Below are 25,588 nucleotides of genomic sequence, written 5' to 3' on the forward strand. Positions count from 1 at the left end.
AAGTCCAGACTGAATAAAATTTCCTGGAATGCCTGCACATCTCCAACATTTATGAGGGTTTGATGGAAAAATCTTATATAACTTATGGTCTATAGTAGCTCCTGTGTGTTAGTTTAAATTGCATTAATTTATCTCGAAGTGATACTAATATCTGGGATGGGAACCTCCATATCTCCTCCCAGTTCTCTTCTACTAAATTTGGGACATCTCTTGTCCAACATTCTCCGCAGTTTGTAGACTCTTTAACTTTTACACTGACCAAATAATATACACTGAGTTGGGATATTTTTTACCAAAGAAATGTAGCAGAATACATTTCAGCCTAAATTCATGAAGAAAGATTATTTATTTGCAAAATAATATAATAAAAACTACGATTTTTTTCAATATTTTCGGTATATATATATATATATATATATATATATATATATATATATATATAATACCACCAAAAGAAAGTTCTATCTGCCTCAATAATATGATAAAAAGTTATTTGGGTATAGTGTTGCGTGCCTGAGTAATTGCTTTTTAAAGGGTATGTTTACCTTTACAAAAAAAGAAAAAAAATGTACATTTCTTTTGCGGGTAAAAAAAGAAAAAAAAGCATTCGTTATTTTGTGTTAGGAGCCTGTAAAGTATTGCACCACAATCTTCAGATTGTGGGTGTAATGCCACAGTCCTGCAGACTGTCTGTCTGTGTAGCTATAAACAAAGATACCACGCTAATAAAGCAACCCTTTACACACGTTATTCATGTCAGGCAAAAAAACGACGTTTTTCTCGACGTGATTTGTCGTGATTCCTCTCAAGCCTGCCTTGCATACACATGTTCGTGAAAAAAAATGCTCGAGCAAAAGGGCGGTGACGTACAACACGTACGACGGCACTATAAAGGGGAAGTTCCATTTGAATGGCGCCACCCTTTGGGCTGCTTTTGCTAATTTCCCCGTCTCATTACTTCTGAGCATGCGTGTTTTTTTCCCCCTCGTTAAAGCGTACACACGACCATTTTTCACGACGTAAATAAAAAAGGGGTGGAAAACGACGAGAAAAAATAGAGCAGGTTCTAAAAAAAAATTTGCCATTTTTCTCATCTACAAAAATGCTCTGGAGCATACACACGACCGTTTTTCACGACCAATTAAAAAAAAAAATTCTCGTCATGAAAAATGGTCGTGTGTATGCGGCATAAGAAAAAGCTGCAACTAGAAAGTAAAATACACAGCAAGTAGAAACATATAAAAATAAAGTTGCGCTATGGAAAATTAATAAATTCTAATAAATAATATAAAGTGTAACAACACATGTGCCAGTGTACCAAAAATAGTGATAAATAGTTCAAAAATAGTTATCACTCAACAACCAGTTGACTTGATAATATATAAGTGTAAGTGAAACAATAATAGAGGCATAAAAAAAGTCCACAAGTGAAAAAATTGGATTAAGAGATTTTAGTCCACAAATCACGAATTTTCCAAAGTAATCTGATAATACACCAAGTTGAATAGTGCACCTCCACTGTCAGAATTAACCACTTGCCGTCGCCGCACCGTCATTATACGTCCACAAGGTTGCTCTCCTAGGCGAGACCAGGTAAATGGACGTCCTACCTTTTAGCCGCCACTAGGGGCGCACGCGCGCCGCCGGAGGCGCGCGCGCGCGCCCCCCGCTCGCCGCCGGAGGCGCGCGCGCGCGCCCCCCGCTCGCCCCCGACTCCCGTGCGTGTGCCCGGCGGGCGCGATCGCCGCCGGGCACACGCGATCGCTCGGTACAGAGCGGGGAACGGGAGCTGTGTGTGTAAACACACAGCTCTCGTTCCTGTCAGCAGGGGAAATGCTGATTTTCTGTTCATACAATGTATGAACAGAAAATCAGTGTTTGCCCTAGTGAGGCCACCCCCCCCCCACAGTAAGAACACACCCAGGCATACTTAACCCCTTCCCCGCCCCCTAGTGTTAACCCCTTCACTGCCAGTGGCATTTTTATAGTAATCTAATGCATTTTTATAGCACTGATCGCTATAAAAATGCCAATGGTCCCAAAAATGTGTCAAAAATGTCCGAAGTGTCCGCCATAATGTCGCAATACCGAAAAAAAAATCGCTGATCGCCGCCATTACTAGTAAAAAAAATATTAATAAAAATGCCATAAAAATACCCCCTATTTTGTAAACGCTATAACTTTTGCGCAAACCAATCAATAAACGCTTATTGCGATTTTTTTTACGAAAAATATGTAGAAGAATACGTATCGGCCTAAACTGAGGAAAAAAAATGTTTTTTTATATATTTTTGGGGGATATTTATTACAGCAAAAAGTAAAAAATATTCATTTTTTTCAAAATTGACGTTCTATTTTTGTTTATAGCGCAAAAAATAAAAAACGCAGAGGTGATCAAATACCACCAAAAGAAAGCTCTATTTGTGGGAAAAAAAGGACGCCAATTTTGTTTGGGAGCCACGTCGCACGACCACGCAATTGTCTGTTAAAGCGACGCAGTCCCAAATCGCAAAAAGTACTCTGGTCTTTGGGCAGCAATATGGTCCGGGGGGTAAGTGGTTAAAGGCTTACCAGAAGCAAGCTATAACCCAGCCAAGGTCCTCCGTCCAAGAAAGTAACAGCAACCGCAACACCTCGGGTAGTCCAGGGGGCTGAGCCACAAACAAACCAACAGGTGGATGCTCACAGTTGATCAGGATCAGGACAGGTCTCTAGAGTGCTCATCACTGTCTTCACAGTGTAGGTTTTCCCGGTGCCGGTGTGACCGTAGATGAAGAATGATGGAAATATTAGGTGAAGACGCTCTCCAAATATCGCCAGCAGTGTTGATAACTGGGGATCCCGACAGACTATGTGTTTCTCCAGTTCACAGCCAGGTTTTTCTCTTGATATGGAAATTGACCTAATGAGGTCATGGTTCACTTCCACATATTCTCGCACCGTGTCCCCTGTACTCCGCTCCCCGGCTACAAGAACCGCTCTGTACACAGCTGGGAGGACCTCTGTCTGTGTAGCTGTCTGTCTATACCTCCAATACCTGTTGGAAAAAAAGGGAAAAAAGTGCGCTACTTATAAATCAATAATAAATGTAATGAATATGAAAAAGTTCAATATTGTGAAAATATGAATAAAGTGAAAAAAATATATATATAATAATATTGTCCCATGCAGGAATCCAGCTGGGTTGTGCAATCATATGTGAATAAATCGTATCAGGAAAACATCTATTCTTAGAAGCTTTGGCTCATCCCAGGGCTCTTGCTGCTACAGATGAATCAGCTGGCAAAAAACTTCAATCCAACACAGGAAAAAGATGGCAGCTTACCAGATAGATGGACCCACAAGGGGTCAGTCAGGCACTCAGACACTCACGGACACTCAAGAAAAAGGTTCAGGAATCCCACTTTCTGCTCCAGATTTGGCAACCGAAATCTGTGTGCTCAGACCGTATATGAAATTAAGATGGAAGGGAGGACTCTTCCAGACTCGTAATGACGAGAGTCCTCCCTTCCATCTTAATTTCATATACGGTCTGAGCACACCAATTTCAGTTGCCAAATCTGGAGCAGAAAGTGGGATTCCTGAACCTGGTTCTTGAGTGTCCGTGAGAGGGAAGCACCTGAACAGCTAAACGGGACCCCGCGATTGATATCTACACTGAGTGCCTGACTGACCCCTTGTGGGTCCATCTATCTGGTAAGCTGCCATCTTTTTCCTGTGTTGGATTGAAATTTTTTGCCAGCTGATTCATCTGTAGCAGCAAGAGCCCTGGGATGAGCCAAAGCTTCTAAGAATGGATGTTTTCCTGATAGGATTTATTCACATATGATTGCACAACCCAGCTGGATTCCTGCATGGGACAATACTATTATATATATTTTTTTTCACTTTATTCATATTTTCACAATATTGAACTTTTTCATATTCATTACATTTATTATTGATTTATAAGTAGCGCACTTTTTTCCCATATGTTGTTTGGAGCCCAATATTAGGCTTCTTTGTATTGAGGTGCAGCACTTTACATTTAATTATTTTATGTCACAGTCATTTATTATTTAAGTATTCACTCAATTTAAGGGGTTAGCGCGGATTGTGTCTGCCGTTCTATACCTCCAATACCGGCAGGCAGTTACTTAATGACAGGAAGCTCAATGAACTTCTAGAGCGTTCAACAGCGCCCTCGTAGTTCATTGAGAACTATATACAAGCCAACAGCCACAAAGGCTGTTGGAACTTGCAGTTTTCACATTCACAGAACACTGTGAATAAATGATGTGGTCCAGTGGGCGGAGCCCCTACTTGACTCCTGGAGGTACTGGGCAGGAGGTTGGTTCCTCAGGATAGATGTGTTTGAATGTGTGGTAAGGAAGGCCGTGCATGAAAAGTCATACACATGAAAGTTTCTGTTTCAGACTTTGTTAATAGTCGGTAAAAGGTGTGCAGCCAACATGCTTCATCGGATTATGGCTCCCCCTTTTTCAAGGTTCTTAGTGGTAAAATGGGTGTTTTCCCTGGACCTACTTGTGGGACCTTATAGGGGTTTCCATATATTCTCTACATCAGTGCTATAAATAAATTAAACAAAAACAATATCAGAGAACCTGGAAGGAATGGCATGGGCATACCTCCCAACTTTTTGAGATGAGAATGAGGGACACCTATCATTAAAAGTATGCAGGCATAGGACACACCCCTTGCCACACCCCCTTAAAGGAGAATTGTACAACAAAAAAACAAGATTGGTTAAACCCACAAGTGCTTTTTTACCACTATTATTCCTTTATATTGGCTTTTGGCATTTACAAATGCAGCCATTTAGAAATCAGATGAAAGGTTTAGAGCTGGAAAACACTTTTTTATAGATAAAAAGTACATTTTATATACAACTCCATAGATCAGAGGAATGAGGGACAGAGGGACTTTGCTCCAAATCAGGGACAGCTGGGAGCTATGCATGGGGCTGTCTTTGCCTTTCTTTGTCTGCAATGCAAAGGAATCTCAGTAGGATGTACTGCATCCAGAGAAACACAAAGCAGGTCAGACAGGTGGTGCCAACCACATCACGCATACTTTAGTTCTATACTATTACCAAAACAAAAAAATGGGCAGACTTGTTGGGCTCCTTGGTCTTTTTTTTTTGCCATCACTTTTCTATCTTTCTACGGTTTTCTATGTAAATGGGGGATCTGCTGATTTGAGTTTGATGTGCAGCCGAAAACACAACATGAGCCCTCAAAGGGGTCAGCTTTCTGAAGAACCTCTATACCACAGCCAGGCAGAAACACCAAAGCAGAGAAGGACTGAAAATGGTCAGCGACCATTCTAAAGACCTCATTTTCGTATTAAACCGAAAAAGGAGAAAAACAAACTCCCAAACTGTTAAAAATTCTGGAGGTTGCTTTCTGCACCTAGAACAAGTAATGACACTACAGATACATGTGACACTTCAAATTATCTTTATTAATTAGCAGAAGGTGTATTGCTGACATGAAGGAAACTTCAGACATTTGCAGGGAATTCATTATGGGCCTAGAGGAAGTGTCACTGATGAGAAGCATGATAGTCTCCGTCTGGATCTCTCCAATCTTCAGACTTCTTCTAGGAAATCATCCTTAAAAAACATGTAAAAGTTATTGAAATGTGGTTAGCCAGTGCTTGGAAAGAAGAAAAAGAAAACAGAAAATAAGACAAGGATAAGACTTTTAATTGGCTGGGCTGGATGTTTCTGGCTGGAATTTCTTGTTGTAGCCGAAGCTGTCTTTCTTAGATACTCCATATACTGTATACAGTGTAATAGAGGTTCCTTGTAGCTCTCTGATTTCTAATTCTGTGTGTTATGTGTATTGGATGTTTATTGCACCTTTATTGAACTACTTTTTACTTTTATGATTTTTTTTTCATTTTTGGCTCCCCTGTACGAGTTTATAAAGCCGGTACAATAATTGTTACCAACAATTATCTTGCTGTATCATAAACCAGTGAGCAGATCAAGTGGAAAGTAGATGGACTTACATGAGCAGGAAATTTGCTATTGTAGTAATTTATGGGCCTAACACCAAAAGCAAGCTATTTTTTCAACAACTGCTTCAATTCACCATAACCCACCAATGCCAGGATGGAATTATCATCAGTGAGCAATTCAGTAAAATGCTCTCGTCTAAGGAAGACAGATTTACGGTTCCCAAATCTTCATCAGGTCCAACATGTGTTCAGTCTACCCAGCTCTACATGTATGTTGTCCAAGACTGTTGACCTTAAGGATTTCTGGAGACATCTTCAACCTTTAGAACGGCATTTTGCCAATTTCCTCACCCTCACCAGTCTTTGTCTAGGCTGGACATCTTTCTAGTGTTAGCAAATCTGCTACCTCAGGAGGCTTCCACTAAAACGATGGCGGTCTTAGACCACTCACCTATGGTGATAATTCTTGAGGACATGGGAACAATGAAACTCCTGACTACATGGTCATTACCATCATGCCTGGCTTCAGATGATTATGCTTCAGATGATTATGATTATGCAAATTGTAATGCCATACACATGTAGGAAATGTTTGACCTAGGGCTTATGTACATCCAAGAAGAAAAGTAAATTTCTTGATATTGAGGCTATTGTGACTAGTCCTCAGCTGCAGCCCAGGACCTTACCTAATGACCCAGCCTGTATCCCTGAGCATAGCCAGACCTTGCAAATATCCATGGTAAAAGTTTGGCTCCTGTCTTTTTCCTAGAGTAAAGTGTATTGTGTAACCTTGGCTTGTAACTGACTGCTGGTGGGAGGACTCAAGCTCTACATTTTCCCTCCTGACATACAGTTAAGAAAGGAGTCAGATACCTGCTTTGCAGCTTGCCCCCGGTTATAATACTTTAAGGCCCAGATTCTCGTATCTCGGCATAAAACTATGCGGGCGTAATGTATCTCGTAGCCGCAAGTTTTATGGGCAAGTGCTTTATTCACAAAGAACTTGCCTGTAAAGTTGCGGCGGCGTAGCGTAAATCCTCCGGCGCAAGCCTGCCTAATTCAAATGATCCAGGTAGGGGGCGTGGATCATTTAAATTAGGCGCGTTCCCGCGCCGATCGTACTGCGCATGAGCCGTCTCTAAAATTTCCCGACGTGCATTGCGCTAAATGATGTCGCAAGGACGTCATTGGTTTCGACGTGAAGGTAAATGGCGTCCAGCGCCATTCACGGACGACTTACGCAAACGACGTAAATTTTTAAATTTCGACGCGGGAACGACGGCCATACTTAACATTGGTTGCCCCTCATATAGCAGGGGCAACTTTACGCATCGCAAATCTAACGTAAACGTCGTATCTTCACTGCGTCGACCGCGCGTACGTTCAGGAATTCGCGTATTTTGCTAATTTGCATACTCGATCGGGAAAACGATGGAGGCGACACCTAGCGGCGAAAAAAAATGTTGCATTTAAGATCCGACAGCGTAAGAGCCTTACGCCTGTCGGATCTAATGGTTATCTATGCGTAACTGATTCTAAAAATCAGTCTCATAGAAACGACGGCCCAGATTAGGACTTACGACGGCGCACATGGCGTTGCGCCATCGTAAGCCCTTTCAGAATCTGGGCCTTAGTACTTTGGGTAAGGACCCTAGCCAGAGTAATGACTTTTAGTCAGAAGAGGGGGCTTACAACTTATTATATTGAAAGGCAGGAGGCCTAAAATTGCATTGGAAAAATTACAACTACCCAAAATATACTTAGGGGCAAATTTTCCCAACCTCAACTTATATAACGTAGCCAGCCTGACACAGCATGAAGAACATTGGACTAACAACAATTCCAACTACACCAACATGGTTCCTGAGTCATAGATGGTGGGGCCATGGTCCATTTAGGAATTATTACACACACCTCCTGATGCTCTCCCTACTCACATTAAACATAATATGCTCCTATGAGACCCGGAAGGAGAGGGGAAAGATATTGAAAATCCCATGCCTATTATTTCTGTTAATGCCCTTAACGTCCTCTCCTCAAGGAGTCCGGTCTCTAGCTTTTAGTCTTTGGTATCAAAGGGATATAGTTAATTCCCAAATAGTTTGGACCCATGTGGTTCATGGGTGCCATTATCTATGTTCCAACAGAGCTATGGCATCCCCAGATCACACTTTTTACAATATGCCCACATTTGACATTTTGTTACTTGCTTCAATTGTACAGCACAATCACAACCAAGCCTAGCACTGATACTAGGGAAACCCTCAAAAACATAAATTGTTTTGGGTTTACCAGATCCTACGAGAAGCTTTCTACACAGACCCTCTGCTATTGGCCAACTTCATTGGCAAAATCTTTAATAAAGTTGGAACCAACACATGCCTAGCTCTGCATTCAACAAGGTTGGATGTGCACCAATACAGCAACAAAAGCTTGGAGGTAGATCCTCTTCATATTATACATCAAGGCCACCAGGCCTTTAATGTGCTCCCTAAATTTCTTCACCCACAAGGTTCTCCTCTTGTCCTAAATGTTATAGAAAGGCCTAACCTTAAACCAGTGATGGAAATGCCAAATTATGGAAGCCCGCTAGTAGGGCACCATTTCCTACATGAATTATAGAACTGGGTTCACAAGGCCACCATCAGGTTCCAGAGCGTGTAGAGACAGGGCTAGATAGGAGATCATTGGTTTATTGGGGATGGAGAAAACCATGCTAACCTGATGGATCCAACCAGATTCTCTCAATCTAGAGTTGAAGGCAATACTGTTTAGAGTTTTAGACTGATGCCATTAGACAAAACAAAAACATAATGCCACGTACACACGGTCGTTTTTTGTCTTGTAAAAAAACTTTGTTTTTTATCATGAAAAAAAACAAAGTTTTTCCATCTTCATTTTAAAAAACGACGTTGCCCACACACCATTGTTTTTTTCAAAATGCTCTAGCAAAGCACGGTTATGTACAACACGTACAACGGCACTCTGTTCCATTCAAGCTCCCGTCTCATAACTTGCTTCTGAGCATGCGCGGATTTAAAACATTGTTTAAAACTTCGTTTTACCCCCCATACGATCAGTTTTTACAACCCAAAAAACAACATTTTCAGGATAGTTGTATCTGATCCTAGGTCTGTGATCCCTCCATAGAAATTTTGAACAAAGACCCCTTTAGGTTTTTAAAATGATTGGTGGTACGTTTTTCAGAAGACAAAAAACGACGTAAAGCCCACACATGATCATTTTAAATGACGTTTTTTAAAACGTTGTTTTATTTCATCACAAAAACCAACCGTGTGTACGCGGCATAAGAAATCAGTAACTCCACGCTAAAAAGTTTTTCAAAAGTTATTTGCAAGTGGAGTTGTCTGAGGGACCAGTTTAGAGAAGTAATGGCCACCTTCAGTTACACAGCATGGCATAACAGAAACAACAAAGGGGTGAACTAGGACAACTAGAAATGTTCTCAAAACTTTATAAGCCCCCAAAACATATAGAAAGATTCCAGCAATTACCCAGAATAGAAATCTCCAATCTCTCTAGTAGGGATGAGCTTCGTGTTCGAGTCGAACTCACGTTCGAGTCGAACATCGTATGTTCGACAGTTCGTCGAAATACGAACGTTACGGGCCGTTCGCGCCAAATTCGAGTGGCGTGTCACGGCCCATAATTGACTGCGGCATCACAGTGCATTGCTGGCTGATGATTGAATCACAGCTTGCAAAAAACGGAGAGCCATAATTGGCCAAAGCTAGGGTGGCTTTGGCCAATTATGGTTCACGGGGTTAAGTACATGCCCCACACTATAAAAGGCTGCCTGCAGGTCAGCCTTGTGTAGTGTGTTGCGGTGGTTAAGAGAAGACAGAGAGAGAGTGTCATTAATTGCAGTTAGATAGAGCAGGCAGGCAGGCTAGTCAGTTATAGAGTTACAGTGTGTAGAGGATATATATGCATCCCAGGTGTTGTATATATGTTTATACACTGTATAGTTTAGCTAGATCCGCTCTTCCTAATTTACTGACAGGCAGGCAGGTGATTGCGCTAGCTGCAGTATTCTCACGTGGTGTGCTGTCTGTGTCCTTTGCAGTGTGCACCTAAAGCTACGTGGTGTGTGTACTGTCTGTGTCCTCTGCAGTGTGCACCTAAAGCTACGTGGTGTGTGTACTGTATGTGTCCTCTGCACATTGTGCACCTAACGTAAAGCTGGTGTTTCTCATATTTACTCCTAGAAGCAGGGATCTGCTCATATTATTACTACAGGAAGGGTATATTGCTGCAAGTACTTTCAAGTGGTGTACTGTCTGTGTCCTCTGCAGGCCATTAGTATGTCTGGAAGGACAACAAGGAGAGGCAGAGAGTCACAAGCCGATAAAAGAGGGCAAGCAGGCTCTGCGTCTAGAGGCAACAGTGCTGGTCGTGGACACGGTGCATTCTCATCAGCACGTGGCCGTGGGACACGCTCGTCCTTTTTTTCGGCAGCTGGCCGTGTTGAGCCGCAACATGCCGAAGACTTGGTAGAGTGGATGACCAAGCCGTCCTCATCCTCCTCATCCTCTCTCACCCAGGCTCAGGGTACTTTGTCTGGCAAGGCAGCTGCCAACGCGGCCTTTTCCCTCTGCTCAATGGCATTAGTCACTCCTTCCCTAGCCCCACCATGTCCTCCTGAGGAGTCCCACGAACTGCTTGACCACAGTGTTGGGTACATGCTGCAGGAGGATGCGCAGCGTTTTTAAGGCTCCGATGATGGTACACAGCTACAGCAAGGCGGTAACGTATGCCCAGAGAGAGGCAGTGCCCGAGAAGGACAGCAATCTGGCAGTCATGTTCCCCCAGCTGCAGCATACTGCCAGGTTTTCTACAGTGATGAGGAGGGAGGGGATGATGAGGTCACTGACTCTACGTGGGTGCCTGAAAGGAGGAGGAGGCACATCTCCAAGGCAGGATGCCCTCCAGGGGCCAGCTTAAGGGCAACACACCAACTGCATCACAACGCAGAGCTACGCATGTGCAGGGCGCTGCTGTCTCTCAGCGTTATTACAAAAGTTCTTTGGTGTGCACCTTTTTTGAGACGAGTGGCTCAGATCGCACCGCTGCTATTTGCAACATATGTCTCAAGCGTATCTCGCGTGGCCAGAACATCACCCGCTTGGGTACCACATGCTTGACCAGACATATGTCGACCTGCAATGCAGTTCGTTGGCAAGCGTACCTCAAAGACCCACACCAAAGACCAAAGCGGACCCCTCCTTGCTCCTCATCAGCTGGGATCTCCAACCCCACTATACCCTCAGTCCTCTCTGAAGCCTGCACTAATAGGACTGAAGGTGTAGAATTAGGTGTGTCACAGCCAAGTACTTGCAGGCAATCTACTATCGGTACACCGATGGCAGATTGTACCAGGCAAATTTACCTGCCCCAGCTGCTGCAGCGCCGAAAGAAGTTCTCTCCCAGCCATCCACATGCCCAGCGGTTGAATGCTAGCTTAGCTAAATAACTAGCACTTCAACTGCTGCCTTTTCAGTTGGTAGATTCTACCCCCTTCCGTGAGTTTGTGGAATGTGCGGTACCTCAGTGGCAAGTGCCCAAACGCCACTTTTTCCGGCTCTCTACCGTTATGTGGAAGGCAATGTCCATGCCTCGCTGGACAGTGCGGTCAGAGGTAAGGTGCATATTACCGCTGACTCATGGTCCAGCAGGCATGGACAGGGACGTTACCTATCTTTCACAGTGCATTGGGTGACTCTGCTGGCAACTGGGAAGGACGCAGGACAAGGTACAGTAGTGTTGGAGGTTGTTCCGCCACCACGCCTCCAAAATGCTACTTCTGGTTGTGACACACCTCTCTCCTCCACCCCCTCCACTTCTTCCTCTGTGGCCTCTTCCTGTGCTGATGTGTCCTCGGAACCAGCGGTGCTCCGTAGGCATTCAAGGGGCTACGCAGGTACACAGGCAAAGAGATGCCATGCGGTGCTTGAGTTGGTGTGCTTGGGGGACAGGAGCCACACTGGGCCATAGGTTCTGTTAGCTCTGCAGGGGCAGGCTCAGATGTGGTTGACGCCACGCCAGCTTAAACCAGGAATGGTGGTTTGTGACAATGGCACCAACCTCCTCTCCGCCCTGCGACAGGGACAACTGACCCATGTGCCCCGTTTTGCTCATGTCCTTAACTTGGTGGTGCAGCGGTTCTTGGGCAGGTACCCGGGCTTACAGGATGTCCTGAAGCAGGCCAGGAAATTCTGTGTGCATTTCCGACAGTCATATAATGCCAGTGCTCGGCTGGCAGACCTCCAAAAAGAATACAACCTGCCCAAGAACCGCCTAATCTGTGACATGCCCACCAGGTGGAACTCTACGTTGGGCATGCTGCAGCGGCTGCACACGCAGCAGAGGGCCATAAATGAGTATCTGTGCCAATATGGCAGCAGGACAGGGTCAGGGGAGCTTGTTTTTTTTTTCCCACGCCAGTGGGCCATGATCAGGGATGCATGCACTGTCCTGTCACCATTTGAGGAGGCCACGAGGATGGTGAGCAGTGACAGTACATGCATCAGTGAGACTGTCCCTCTTATTCACCTGTTGGAGCACACGCTGCATGGAATAATGGACAGAGCCCTTGAGGCAGAACAAAGGGAAGAAGAGGAGGACTTCCTTACCTCTCAAGGCCCCCTTTATCCAGACAGTGTTCCTGCTTGCCCGCCTATCACACAGGAAGAGGAGGAGGAGGATTGTGTCAGCATGAAGGTGGAGCCTAGCACTCAGCATCAGCAGCAGTCTTCAAGGGATCAATTACAGTCCCAAGAAACCCATGAACTTGTACATGGCTGCGGATCCTGTTGTCTTCAGTGACCCAGAGGACTCCGCACCGAATGCCTCAGCAAACCTACGCTGTATGACCTCCCTGATCCTGCAAAGCCTGCGGAAGGATCCTCGTATTCGTGCTATCAAGGAGAGGGATCATTACTGGCTGGCAACCCTCTTTGATCCATGTTACAATCTTGCCTGCGCAGAGGGAGCAGAAGATGAAACATCTTCGGGAGGCCTTGCAGAAAGATCTATGCAACGCGTTCCCAGATACTGGGAGGCTACAAAATCCTGGTCCTGGACAATGTGTTGCTGAGGCTTCAGTCACAGAAGTATTGGTGGAGAAGGTGACCATCTGACAGATGCGTTCAGACAATTTTTTAGTCCGCAGCCCCAAGGTATGACCAGTTTCAGCAACCATCGCCAGCGTCTGTTTTACATGGTGCGGGAATACCTAGGGGCAAGATCAGACTTGGACACCTTTCCCACCGGATATCCTCTGGCTTACTGGGTCTTAAGGATGGATCACTGGCCAGAGCTTGCACAGTACGCAATTGAGCTACTGGCATGTCCTGCATCCAGTGTTCGTTCAGAACGCACATTCAGTGCTGCTGGAGGCTTTGTAACCGATCACAGGGTGCGCCTCTCCACAGACTCGGTCGATCGACTGACCTTCATAAAAATGAATCAGGCTTGGATCACCACAAGCTACCAAGCACCTGATGCTGATGTAACTGAATAATTTTTTTTGAAATGTCAGATACCTTCAAGACTGCCTATGCTGATGCTGAGTGGCTATCCTGTTATGCTGAGTGACTATCCTTTTCCTCCTCAATGATCATGCTGATAGCTTGTAAGAAATTTTTTGGTTCTGGGCACCGCCACCAGTGGCTAAGGCCCAATTTTTCTGCCCCTATTTTATACAATTATAAAATTTTTGATGCAATACTTTGCAGCGGGCTCATTCCTGCGCTCCAACTAGAGTATCTGTGATGGGTTTCAGTGTTGTGGCACCAGCACCACCACCAACAAAGGCCCCATTTTTCTTCCCCTGTTCAACAGGGGCATGTAATTACAATTCTTGATCTAATATTTCACAGCAGGGCCCATTCCTGTGCCCACCAAGAGTAACTGTGAGGGCTTACAGAGTTGGAGCACTACCACCAACAAAGGCCCCATTTTTCTGCCCCTTTTCAACAGGGGCATGTAATTACAATTCTTGATCTAATATTTCACAGCAGGGCCCATTCCTGCGCCCACCAAGAGTATCTTTGAGGGGTTGCAGTGTTGTGGCACCAGCACCAGTGCCTAAGGCCCAATTTTTCTACAACTGTTCAACAATGGCATGTAATTACAATTCTTGATATAATAGTTCACACAGCAGGGCTTTCCAGCGCCCACCAAGACCAACTGTGAGGGCTTACAGTGCTGTGGCAACACCAACACCTAGGGCCAAAATGTCTGCAGAGTATATACGGCAGGCCCCTACTTTCAAACATTCAACTTACAAACGACTCCTACTTGCAAACGGAAGGAGAGAACAGGAAGTGAGAGGAAATCTACCCCTAGGAAGGGAAATTCTCTTCTGTAAGAGGTGTCTCCTGTCCACTGATGCTTTATCACCAATCCTTGTTTCACTAAAAAACCCAAATTTTCAAAAAATCATTTGTCATTGGGACAGAAATTGAATTGCAATCTTCTGAACAGATGCACACAGACAGCAAATCAAATGTTACAGGGGTGGAAAGTATTCATACCTCTTGTACTTTTCCACATTTTGTCATGTTACAACTAAAAACGGAAATGTATTTTATTGGGATTTTATGTGATAGACCAACACAAAGTGGCACATAATTGTGAAGTGGAAGGAAAATGATAAATGTTTTTTTTTAATTTTGTTTTTGAATACATACCTGAAAAGTGTGATGTGCATTTGTATCCAGCCCCCTTTACTCCGATACCCCTAACTAAAATCTAGTGAAACCAATTGCCTTCAGAAGTCACCTAATTAGTTGATAGAGTCCACCTGTGTGTAATTTAATCTCAGTATAAATACAGCTGTTCTGTGAACCCCTCAGAGGTTTGTTAGAGAATCTTAATGAACAAACAGCATCATGAAGGCCAAGGAACACACCAGACAGGTCAGGGATAAAGTTGTGGATAAGTATAAAGCAGGGTTAGGTTATAACCAAAAAATCTCCCAAGCTTTGAACATCTCGGGGAGCTCTGTTTAATCCATCATCAGAAAATGGAAAGAGTATGGCACAAATGCAAACCTACCGTCCACCTACACTGACTGGCCGGGCAAGGAGAGCATTCATCAGAGAAGCAGCCAAGAGGCCCATGGTAACTCTGGAGGAGCTGCAGAGATCAACAGCTCAGGTGCGCCCACCGCACGGATTCTTAAATGGGACGTACAGGTACGCCCATTTGCCTACCGCTGCCATTCTGCCAACGTATATCGGTGTGCAGCGGTCAGCAAGTGGTAAAAAAAAATATATGCTGGAATGGAAATCACGAGCTCTCGCCCAGCTGTCATGACTTGTCCACCCATTTTATCCACTATTTTTTTTCCTATGATTGTCAGCTCCATCTAGTGGCCACTATGCAGTATTTTGCATATTAAGGTATTTTAGGAAAATGCCCCATTGTGGTCACTAGGTGGAGCTGGAGGATAGGTAGATAGATAGATAGATAGATAGATAGATAGATAGATAGATAGATAGATAGATAGATAGATAGATAGATAGATAGACCTATGGTGTTGATTGTAAATTGATTGGCAGTTGTACCTTAGGTGACCAGGGATCGGTACACTCCATACCGCACCATGTGGTGCAGCACTTCTTCTTTCCTTTACAGTCACTGTCACTATTACACTTCGGTTTCGGTCGGGTAAAAGAACATTTTGCACAAGTAGGTAGGCATGATCCAGGTTTTACTGCAATACAAAACACAGCCAGATTAAACAATACCTTACCCCGGGATTTCCAGATCTACAAGAAACTGCAAGAATATGAAGGCTACCAAAGCTTATGTAAAAAAAAAAAATACTGCCTGTCTGCCTTCAGTCTGTACTAAAGGCTTTGTTGCTTCCTAAGTCAGTGCAGGCAGGCAGCTATCATTTTCAGCAAGAGGTCAGCGGTGGCATGCTCTGTATTTTTCTCCCCACGGGATGGAAACATTATACAGATCAGAGGCATTACTAGAACCTTCAGGGCACTGATACAAGGAACCATAAAGACCACCCCCAGCCCCCCACCCCTTCATAATACAGGGGTAGTGGCCCCCATTAGATCACAACCCTCTTTTATCAGTGCTCCCCTCTTAAAGACCCTCCCCATCCGAGTTCTTTTATATCAGTTTCCCTCCTTAGAGACCCCCCCCCCCATTAGATCACAGTGTTATTCAAACATATACACTGTACTATCTCGATATGCATAATACTATATGAATAGTGTAGGAAACTTCCAATTCATTCCAAAATGTGTTGTGCTAATATCCAACTTACAGTATAAAGTCCTTTTGAGTTGCATACGTTGGATATTAGCACAGCACTTTTTTAATGGATTGGAGGTTTCCACCATTTTTCATATAGTATTATGTGTATCAAGATTACACAGTATATATTAGTAATCAAAGGGAGTAGGGAATGCAGGATTATTGCGGTACCTCAGAAAATCAATACCAATATTTATAAGAATTTTTTTACAAAGTTTTATTAATTGCAAAGGAAAATTAAAATACTAGTTTTGCCAAACATTGGCTTCATCAGGGGATTAAGACGTGTTTTGTATATATATTTTAATTTTCCTTTGCACTTAATAAAACCTTTTAAACATTTCTTATAAATATTGGTATTGATTTTCTGAGGCACCGCAATAATCCCGCATTCCCTACTCCCTTTGATTACTAACAAAATTATGGGGATGAGGTGCCGTATTCCTTAAGACAATCGACCAATTTTTGCCAATTCTTTGCAAAGTATATCGGTTTGAGTAACATTGGAGTGTATTAATACTTGGATTACCCTTGGAGGTTTCCACCATCATTCACAATTATTTGTGGGAGGTTCCTGGTCAGCAGTGGTCAGGACCTACCAAAAGTGGTCCGTTAAAAAAAACTGTCAATAAGGTCATGGGCAGCCAAAGCTGGCCCATGTAGTTCAAACCAATAGAGGAGCTAGTGTAGCTCAAATTGCTGAGAAAGTTAATGGTGGTTTTGATAAAAAGGTGTCCAAACACACAGAGTATCGCAGTTTGTTGTGTATGGTTCTGCGTAGCCCCAGACTGATCAGAATGCCCATGCTGATCAGTGTCCACAGCCAAAAATGCCTACAATGGGTACGTGGGAATCAGAACTGGACCACGGATCAATGGAAGATCGTGACCTGGTCTGATGAATTCAATAATGGTTTAAGAGACACAAGTTTGAGGTGTTGACTTTGTTGTAATATATATATATATATATATATATATATATATAATGTCGTATTATTGTGTTATAAGTCCAAAATTCATCAAGTCAGATTTCAAACCTGTAATTCAAAGAGACAGGACGAAGTCTATTTTTCACATCAAACCTGTAATTACATGTTACACATCAAAAGAGGTTTGTCTATTGTCAATATGCAAAAAAGGATGGGTCCGTTTTTACACATCAAACCAATCAAACAATTACTCAGATCACATGCAATCTAATTACTTATTAGAGGGGGCTTATTAGTATGCAAGAATGCATACTAATTAGTGACTCCGGCTGGAGTAATTTACCTGCCACTCTAAAAGACAGCATGTAGTTAATGTCTTTCAGATCAAAGATGGCCAATCAAATTGCTCAGCTATTCAGTGAACAGGCAATATAATGTTGGGAGTTCTGGTTGTCACTCAGAGAAGATACCCCTATGTATTCTCTGCATGAACATATGTTGGTCTGGAAGTGATCAGAACATTTATTTTCTAAGATGAGACATTGACACTACATTACTTTGTTGGACTTTTGTATCATCTGTTGAATTTTGACTTTGTTTGTATTGGAAGTTAATTAAAATTGAGTTCTCTGGAGAACCTGTGTTGCTGCGAAACAACGTAATTTATAGTCATCATACTATACATCTATATCACTACATTTTTTGGACATTTATGAGATCACAACAGACTTGGCCTCCAAATTCTCCAGATCTCAATCTAATCAAGCATCTGTGGGATGTGCTGGAAAAACAAATCTGATCCATGGATGCCCTACCTCAGACCTTAGGCCTCGTACACTAGGGTGACCAGACATCCCTGGTTTCCGGGGACAGTCCCTGGATTGAGGACAATGTCCCCAGACCAAGTCTGTCCCTGGTTTTGTCCCCGGATTGGATTTGAATAGGGGCTGGGGCAATTTCAAGACAGTGCAGAATTGAAAAGAAAATTCTGAATAACACGCCCCGTTTCGCCGCTCCTACTAGCTTAGGGGGTTTATTTTTTTTCCATTATTTGTGGCCCTTTCTGATGATCAAATGCTGTTTGGAGCGGAGGAAATATTTCTTCAGTTTTGGGTGCTCATTTAGCTCCGCTCGCATGTTCTCCTGCCTTGGCTCAAGTCCCGGCCAGCCGCCTGCCTGCTTATCTCCTTGCCTTCCCTGGTGGAGTGATCTTCCTCCACTCCCCCGTGTACATGCCGCGTACATGCGATCATTTTTTGGCATGAAAAAAACGGCGTTTTAAAAAAATGTAATTTAAAATAATCGTGTGTGGGCTTCACATCATTTTTCGGCTTCTGAAAAGCGACCAAATTTTTTTTCGAGCATGCTGCATTTTTTAACAACGTTTTAAACTATGTCGTTTTTCGGGTTGTAAAAAATCATCGGTTAGGCGTCCATCGGTTCATTTTTAAAGCAAGTTCTACATTTTTTGACCGAAGGATAACTGACCGATGGGGCCCACACACGGTCGGTTTGGTCCGATGAAAAGGTCCTTCAGTCCGTTTTCATCAGTTTTGATCGACCGTGTGTACGCGGCCTAAGACTTCTTCCAAAGAACTGATAGCGGCACACAGCCACTAACTCCCACTTTGATTATCTACTCACAGTGCCACAGGATAATCGGTTGCCTCCCTCCGATATCCACTGGGATCTTCGGTGAGGGAGACACAGACTCACAATACTACATGACAGCTGGATGCTCTTCCCCCAAATTCCACCTGGTACTGTACTCTTCAGTGAGCATTCCTGACTCAGAAACTCCAATCTTCTCAGCTGTTGCTCCAGTTGGGATCTTGATGACTACTGAATGGCACCTCTGGCAACCTGCCCCTGAGGCAAAGCCCCTGCATAGGAGTCTCCTCTGGCAGGATTAGACCCAGCAACATCTACTCCCTCCCTCAGGCCTCCGACTATTAATAGGCTCTCCAGCCACCTACTGGGTACACCTCTCCAGGGATTGATTGGATCCCCATAAATATTCAGGGCGCCTCCTCTGTTCTTCCTCCCACTATAATTCTAGAATCTTCTAGAATACAGGGGGAAACAATCAGACCAGCAGACTGTGAGACACTGAGCAGGCTAAAGCAGTCAACCCCTGCTCCACTGGTTACAGAGGAGCCAAACAAAATTTGCCCAGTAACCTACACTAGCTAGGGAGGCACAAAAATATGATTTTCTCTATTATTTTGGGGTCTATAATGGGAATAAAACCACATCAAATGCACATGGCTATAATTAATAGACACTGGGATCTTTGTGGAAAAATTCAAAAGTTCACATACCAGATAAAATATTATACTCTGGTGCTGAGAATTTTATTTTGAGGTGTACCTCACCGAATGAAATAAAACTGATCATTACAACTTTGTAGGGGTAGATTTCAAGAAATGGGGCTCCCCTGTACTCAGGTGATCTCCTAGCCTGATGGATGATACCAACTATTAATAATATGAAGCCCATCACAGCAGAGTAGAAAATGGAATGTTATAATTTTAGAGGTTGAATTGTAAAGATGGAAGGGATTGGTTCCTCTACATGCCACCCCCGCTTCCCCTCTTATCCACTTAAAGCTGTGATAGGGCTCCTGTGTACCTCCCCCCTCCCCCACACACCCTCCCCCTCAACTGTCGCAGCACTGCCAGGTTCCCCCCTCTCCTGTCCTGCTGGCTCCTGAGGGGGATCTGTCAGGATGGAGAGCAGGGTAGAGGCCGGCAAATGTGTCATTTACTGCACCCTTCATTGTCTTAATGAATAGAGTCAGTGATTCGCACCGATTCAGTTTGTGGATGAATGGGGAGTTCTTTACAGAGCAATTCCTGTGTATGCATTCTGTGCAGCTGAGGCTGCAGAGATGGAGATTGAGAGCAGTGACTGTTCTCTGTTTAGACCCCTGATATCCCACCTAATACTCCAAATGGGGCTCCTAAAAAAAATTATAAAATATAATACAAAAATAAAATTGTAAATAAATAAAAGGAAATGGTAGAATAAATAAATACAATAACAAAAACAAAAAAAACTATTGACACTAGTGGTGGAACTACCAGGGTCGCAGAGGTCGCACTTGGGACCGGGCCCTGGCGTTCCACCACTGTGGGGGCCCCATATGGGTGTGAGGGTGGCCCTTTATGGTTTCCTGGACCAGGGCTCTGAAGGTTCTAGTTATGATTCTGCTGCAATACCTTCAGTTCAGTAATAATAGTTTTGGTTATACAGCAATTTCCAAATCACAAGGAGTATTCCATTACCTGTCACTGTTGGAGTGCACTGGGCCCTGCACTTGAAAGAACAGCATCGGTCGGTGCCTTGGCACTGGTCATCCCTCTGGCACAATTGTGCATATATCGTAGCTATACACACTGAGTCATCAGAGTTTGGGCAGGCATTATTCTTGACTGCAGAGAGATAAAATAGCTGTGATGATGATCGAAGGAAGTAGAGACTGAGAAACTGAGACTGAACTAGAGACTGAGAGTAGAGGGTGATAAGTGCAGGCCGGGACTATGAAGAGTGATGAGTACAGGCCGGGACTATGAAGAGTGATGTGTGCAGGCCGGGACTATGAAGAGTGATGAGTACAGGCCGGGACTATGAAGAGTGATGTGTGCAGGCCGGGACTATGAAGAGTGATGAGTACAGGCCGGGACTATGAAGCGTGATAAGTGCATGCCGGGACTATGAAGGGTGATGAGTTCAGGCCGGGACTATGAAGCGTGATAAGTGCATGCCGGGACTATGAAGGGTGATGAGTTCAGGTTGGGACTATGAAGGGTGATGAGTGCAGGCCGGAACTTTGAAGGGTGATGAGTGCAGGCTGGAACTTTGAAGGGTGATGAGTGCAGGCCGGGACTATGAAGGGTGATGAGTGCAAGCCGGGACTATTAAGGGTAATGACTGCAAGCCAGGACTATGAAGGGTAATGACTGCAAGCCAGGACTATGAAGGGTGATGAGTGCAGGCCGGGACTATGACAGGTGATGAGTGCAGGCCGGGAATATAACGGGTGATGAGTGCAGGCCGGGGCTATGAAGGGTGATGAGTTCAGGCTGGGAATATGAAGGGTGATGAGTGCAGGCCGGGGCTATGAAGGGTGATGAGTTCAGGCTGGGAATATGAAGGGTGATGAGTGCAGGCCGGGACTATGAAGGGTGATGAGTGCATGTCAGGACTATGAAGGGTGATGAGTGCAGGCCGGGACTATGACGGGTGATGAGTGCAGGTCAGGAATATGAAGGGTGATGAGTGCAGGCCGGGACTATGAAGGGTGATGAGTGCAGGTCAGGACTATGAAGGGTGATGAGTGCAGGCCGGGACTATGAAGGGTGATGAGTTCAGGCTGGGACTATGAAGGGTGATGAGTTCAGGCCGGGACTATGAAGGGTGAGGAGTGCAGGTCAGGACTATGAAGGGTGATGAGTGCAGGCCGGGACTATGAAGGGTGATGAGTTCAGGCCGGGACTATGAAGGGTGAGGAGTGCAGGTCAGGACTATGAAGGGTGATGAGTGCAGGCTGGGACTATGAAGGGTGATGAGTGCAGGCCGGGACTATGAAGGGTGATGAGTTCAGGCCGGGACTATGAAGGGTGAGGAGTGCAGGTCAGGACTATGAAGGGTGATGAGTGCAGGCCGGGACTATGAAGGGTGATGAGTTCAGGCTGGGACTATGAAGGGTGATGAGTGCAGGCCGGGACTATGAAGGATAATGAGTGCAGGTCAGGACTATGAAGGGTGATGAGTGCAGACAAGGAGGATGAAAGGTAATAAGTGTCAGTTGGGACTATGAAAGGGGGGTGATGAGCGTTGGCCGGGGACCATAAAAGGTTGATGAGTGCAGGCCAGGTACAATATTTATGTTTATCTAAAGTTTATGCTGTATATTTAAACTGATGTTCTATATCTGTGTGTACTACATTTAATTTAATACATTGCAAATAATTCCCAGAAAGAGACAACAGAGTATTAGTTGCCTCCTTTCTCACTACCTTGGAGGAGGAGGAGTCTCTGCTCTGACTCACTTACATGTGTAAATTTCAGCTTCAGCTACCTATCTCTGTAAACAGCATTTTTACAACGGGAAGCATTGAGAAAAGTTGAAATACATCTGAAGATTAGCTTAAATCTCTCTTTCTGTTTCTGTCTCAGACACAAAGCAGAACAGGTCACGTTTTTATGATCTCATCGTATTCTCAGACAGATTATAAAATATTTACCGTCCAATGGCAGCAGACATTGTCTTCTACCCCCTGAGAAGCAGCACTTCATCTTGCCTTCACAGTGTCCATCTCGCCTACATTCATTCTGCAACGTGGAGCCATCAACATTGAATTCCACATCTGCAGGACACCTACCAGGTTTCCCCGGAGGCTGTCTACCTGAGAGGGTAATGAGGTGAACCATAAATGAATCACAGATATTTTCTTAGATATATACACACACACATACTGTACATACACTTAATTGTCATTGGGACACCTGCCTTTACACGCACATGAAATTTAATGGCATCCCACTCTTAGTCCGTAGGGTTCATTATTGAGTTGGCCCACCCTTTGCAGCTATAACAGCTTCAACTCTTCTGGGAAGGCTGTCCACAAGGTTTAGGAGTGTGTCTATGGGAATGTTTGACCATTCTTCCAGAAACGCATTTGTGAGGTCAGGCACTGATTTTGGACGAGAAGGACTGGCTTGCAGTCTCTGCTCTAATTTATCCCAAAGGTGTTCTATCGGGTTGAGGTCAGGACTCTGTGCAGGCCAGTCAATTTCCTCCACTCAAAACGCACTCATCCATATCTTTATGGACCTTGCTTTGTGCACTGATGTGCAGTCATGTTGGAACAGGAAGGGGCCGTCCCCAAACTGTTCCCACAAAGTTGGAAGCATGAAATTGTCCTAAATGTCTTGGTATGCTGACGCCTTAAGAGTTCCCTTCACTGGAACTAAGGGGCCAACCCAACCCCTGAAAAACAACCCCACACCATAATCCCCCCTCCACCATATGATTTGGACCAGTCCAAGGTACTTGGTAAGAGGCATGGCGGTTTTTTTTTTATTCATATTTTTTTGTCATAATTTCTTGAAAAATAAAGAAATAATAAAAAAAAATTCACAAATTTTTATTTTATTTTTGCATACTGTCACTTCTTGTGCAGTACAGCGTTGTCATATAACAGTGTGGCAGTGATCAGGGACACTGCATGGTGACAGTACGAAAATATATATATATATATATTTTACAATTTTTTTTAACACACTGACATTGTACTACTCTGGGGAAGTGATCAGTTTTTTATTTTTTTAACCACTTAAGGACCAGTGCACGACTATATATGTCGGCACAATGACACGGTTGGGCAGATGGACATAGCTGTACACCTGTACGTCCCCTTTAAGTTGCGGTATTGTGGGCGCGTGCGCGCCGCAAGCTCCATGAGTTCGACCGCGGGTCCGACGGACACGATGTCCGCGGGCATACCCGCGATTGTCTCACGGAGAGGAAGAACGGGTAAACAAGCATTTCCCCATTCTTCCTAGTGACGGGACACTGATCACAGCTCCCTGTAATCAGAAGGTGATCCGTGTCATGTCACATGTAGCCCATCCCCCCCACAGTTAGAACACATCCCTAGGACACACTTAACCCCTTCAGCGCCCCCTACTGGTTAACCACTTCACTGTCAGTGGCATTTGTACAGTAATCAGTGCATTTTTAAAGCACCGATCGCTGTATCAATGACAATGGTCCCAAAATGGCATCAAAAGTGTCCGATGTGTCCGCCATAATGTCTCAGTCACAATAAAAATTGCTGATCGCCGCCATTACTAGTAAAAATATTAATAAAATAGCGTTAATAGACGCTATAACTTTTGCACAAACCAATCAATAAACGCTTATTGTGATTTTTTTTACCAAAAATAGGTTGAAGAATACATATCGGCCTAAACTGAGGAAAAAAAAACGCCAAATTGTCACTATTTCCGTTTATAGTGCAAAAAATTAAAAACGCAGAGGTGATCAAATACCACCAAAAGAAAGCTCTATTGTGGGGAAAAAAAAGACATCAATTTTGTTTGGGAGCCACGTAGTAGGACCACGCAATTTTCAGTTAAAGTGACGCAGTGCTGAATCGCAAAAAAATGCTCTGGTCTTTGGCCAGACAAATGGCCCGGGGCTGAAGTGGTTAAACATTATGTTTGCTTATAGCAGTGACTTACATTGCTACAGTATAAGCAAACATTTTACTGAATGAAACCGAATCATTCAGTTTGTTTTGTTGTGATGAGCTATGATTGAGCTATGATGAGCTATGATCAAAGCTAATCATATGGTGCAGATGAGCTGTGGTTGCCCCCTATCTGTACCATGTGATCCAATTGACCAATCACATGAAATAATATGGTACAGATGAGCTGTGGATACCCCCTATCCGTACCATGTGATCAAATTGACCAATCACAGCTAATCATATGGTACAGATGAGCTGTGGTTACCCCCATCCGTACCATGTGATCAAATTGACCAATCACAGCTAATCATATGGTACAGATGAGCTGTGGTTTCCCCCTATCCGTACCATGTGATGAAAGTGACCAATCACAGCTAATCATATGGTACAGATGAGCTGTGGTTACCCCCATCCGTACCATGTGATCAAATTGACCAATCACAGCTAGCAACACAATTGTATCCAATGGATGGCATGAAAGGAAGCCATCTATTGTGTAAAACTGTCATGTTGACCTGCTGTGATTGGTCACGGTCGCATTGGTACCAGCAGCAAGCCGGTACTCTGATCAGTCATTGGCTGTGTCCCAGTGACTTCCCATGCCTATCCCCTGCTGCGCAACTGGTGCTTCCTGACAGGACGTTATGTGAGGTCCACTCAGGATAAGAAACTGTCCGGCGGTAAAAAAAAAGGTATTTACGGGGAAAGCCAAGAACCTGCTCAGTCAGCCTTTCCCCTACACACAGCAGGTTTTCCCGAAAGGAAAACTGCGATGGAGCTTTGGCCGGGAATCCCGGCCGTGTGTATGCTCCATGGCAGTTGTTCCCATAGGAAAACTGCCAAAAACCACCGGGCAAAAGTCCGCCTGTTTCCCGGTGGGAAAAAAGATAGCATACACACGGCCGGGATTCCTAGCTAAAGGCTCTCCTCGCAGTTTTCCAGTCGGGAAAACCAGCCGTGTGTACGAGGCATTAACCTTCTCCATCCCAGAACAAAATAACAAAGCATTGGAAGAGGTTTTGAACCCATTCTCATTCATAAATGATGAATATACACATTGCACAACACTCTAAAAATATAATAGATTTGCCTGCATTTTATTTTCTATAGTAATATATATCCAAGACGTAGA

At 44.1% G+C, this 25,588-nt stretch overlaps 1 protein-coding gene across 2 annotated transcripts in view; it reads right to left on the minus strand.

Moving 5' to 3' along the window:
- Positions 1–5,442: 5,442 nt before the first annotated feature.
- The window catches only part of LOC120935997 (WAP four-disulfide core domain protein 5-like), a 74,928-nt gene continuing 54,782 nt past the window's right edge, over positions 5,443–25,588 (minus strand). For both annotated transcript variants that reach the window (XM_040348062.1, XM_040348061.1), the window contains exons 2-5: positions 22,444–22,605; positions 20,482–20,628; positions 15,558–15,706; positions 5,443–5,614 (exon numbers count right to left, since the gene is read on the minus strand). In XM_040348062.1, the coding sequence (XP_040203996.1) occupies positions 5,591–5,614; positions 15,558–15,706; positions 20,482–20,628; positions 22,444–22,605 (482 nt within the window). In that variant the 3' untranslated portion in view covers positions 5,443–5,590. The remainder of the gene's footprint in view (positions 5,615–15,557; positions 15,707–20,481; positions 20,629–22,443; positions 22,606–25,588) is intronic.

The sequence above is a fragment of the Rana temporaria genome, chromosome 4 (assembly GCF_905171775.1).
Source record: "Rana temporaria chromosome 4, aRanTem1.1, whole genome shotgun sequence".
NCBI lineage: Eukaryota > Metazoa > Chordata > Amphibia > Anura > Ranidae > Rana > Rana temporaria.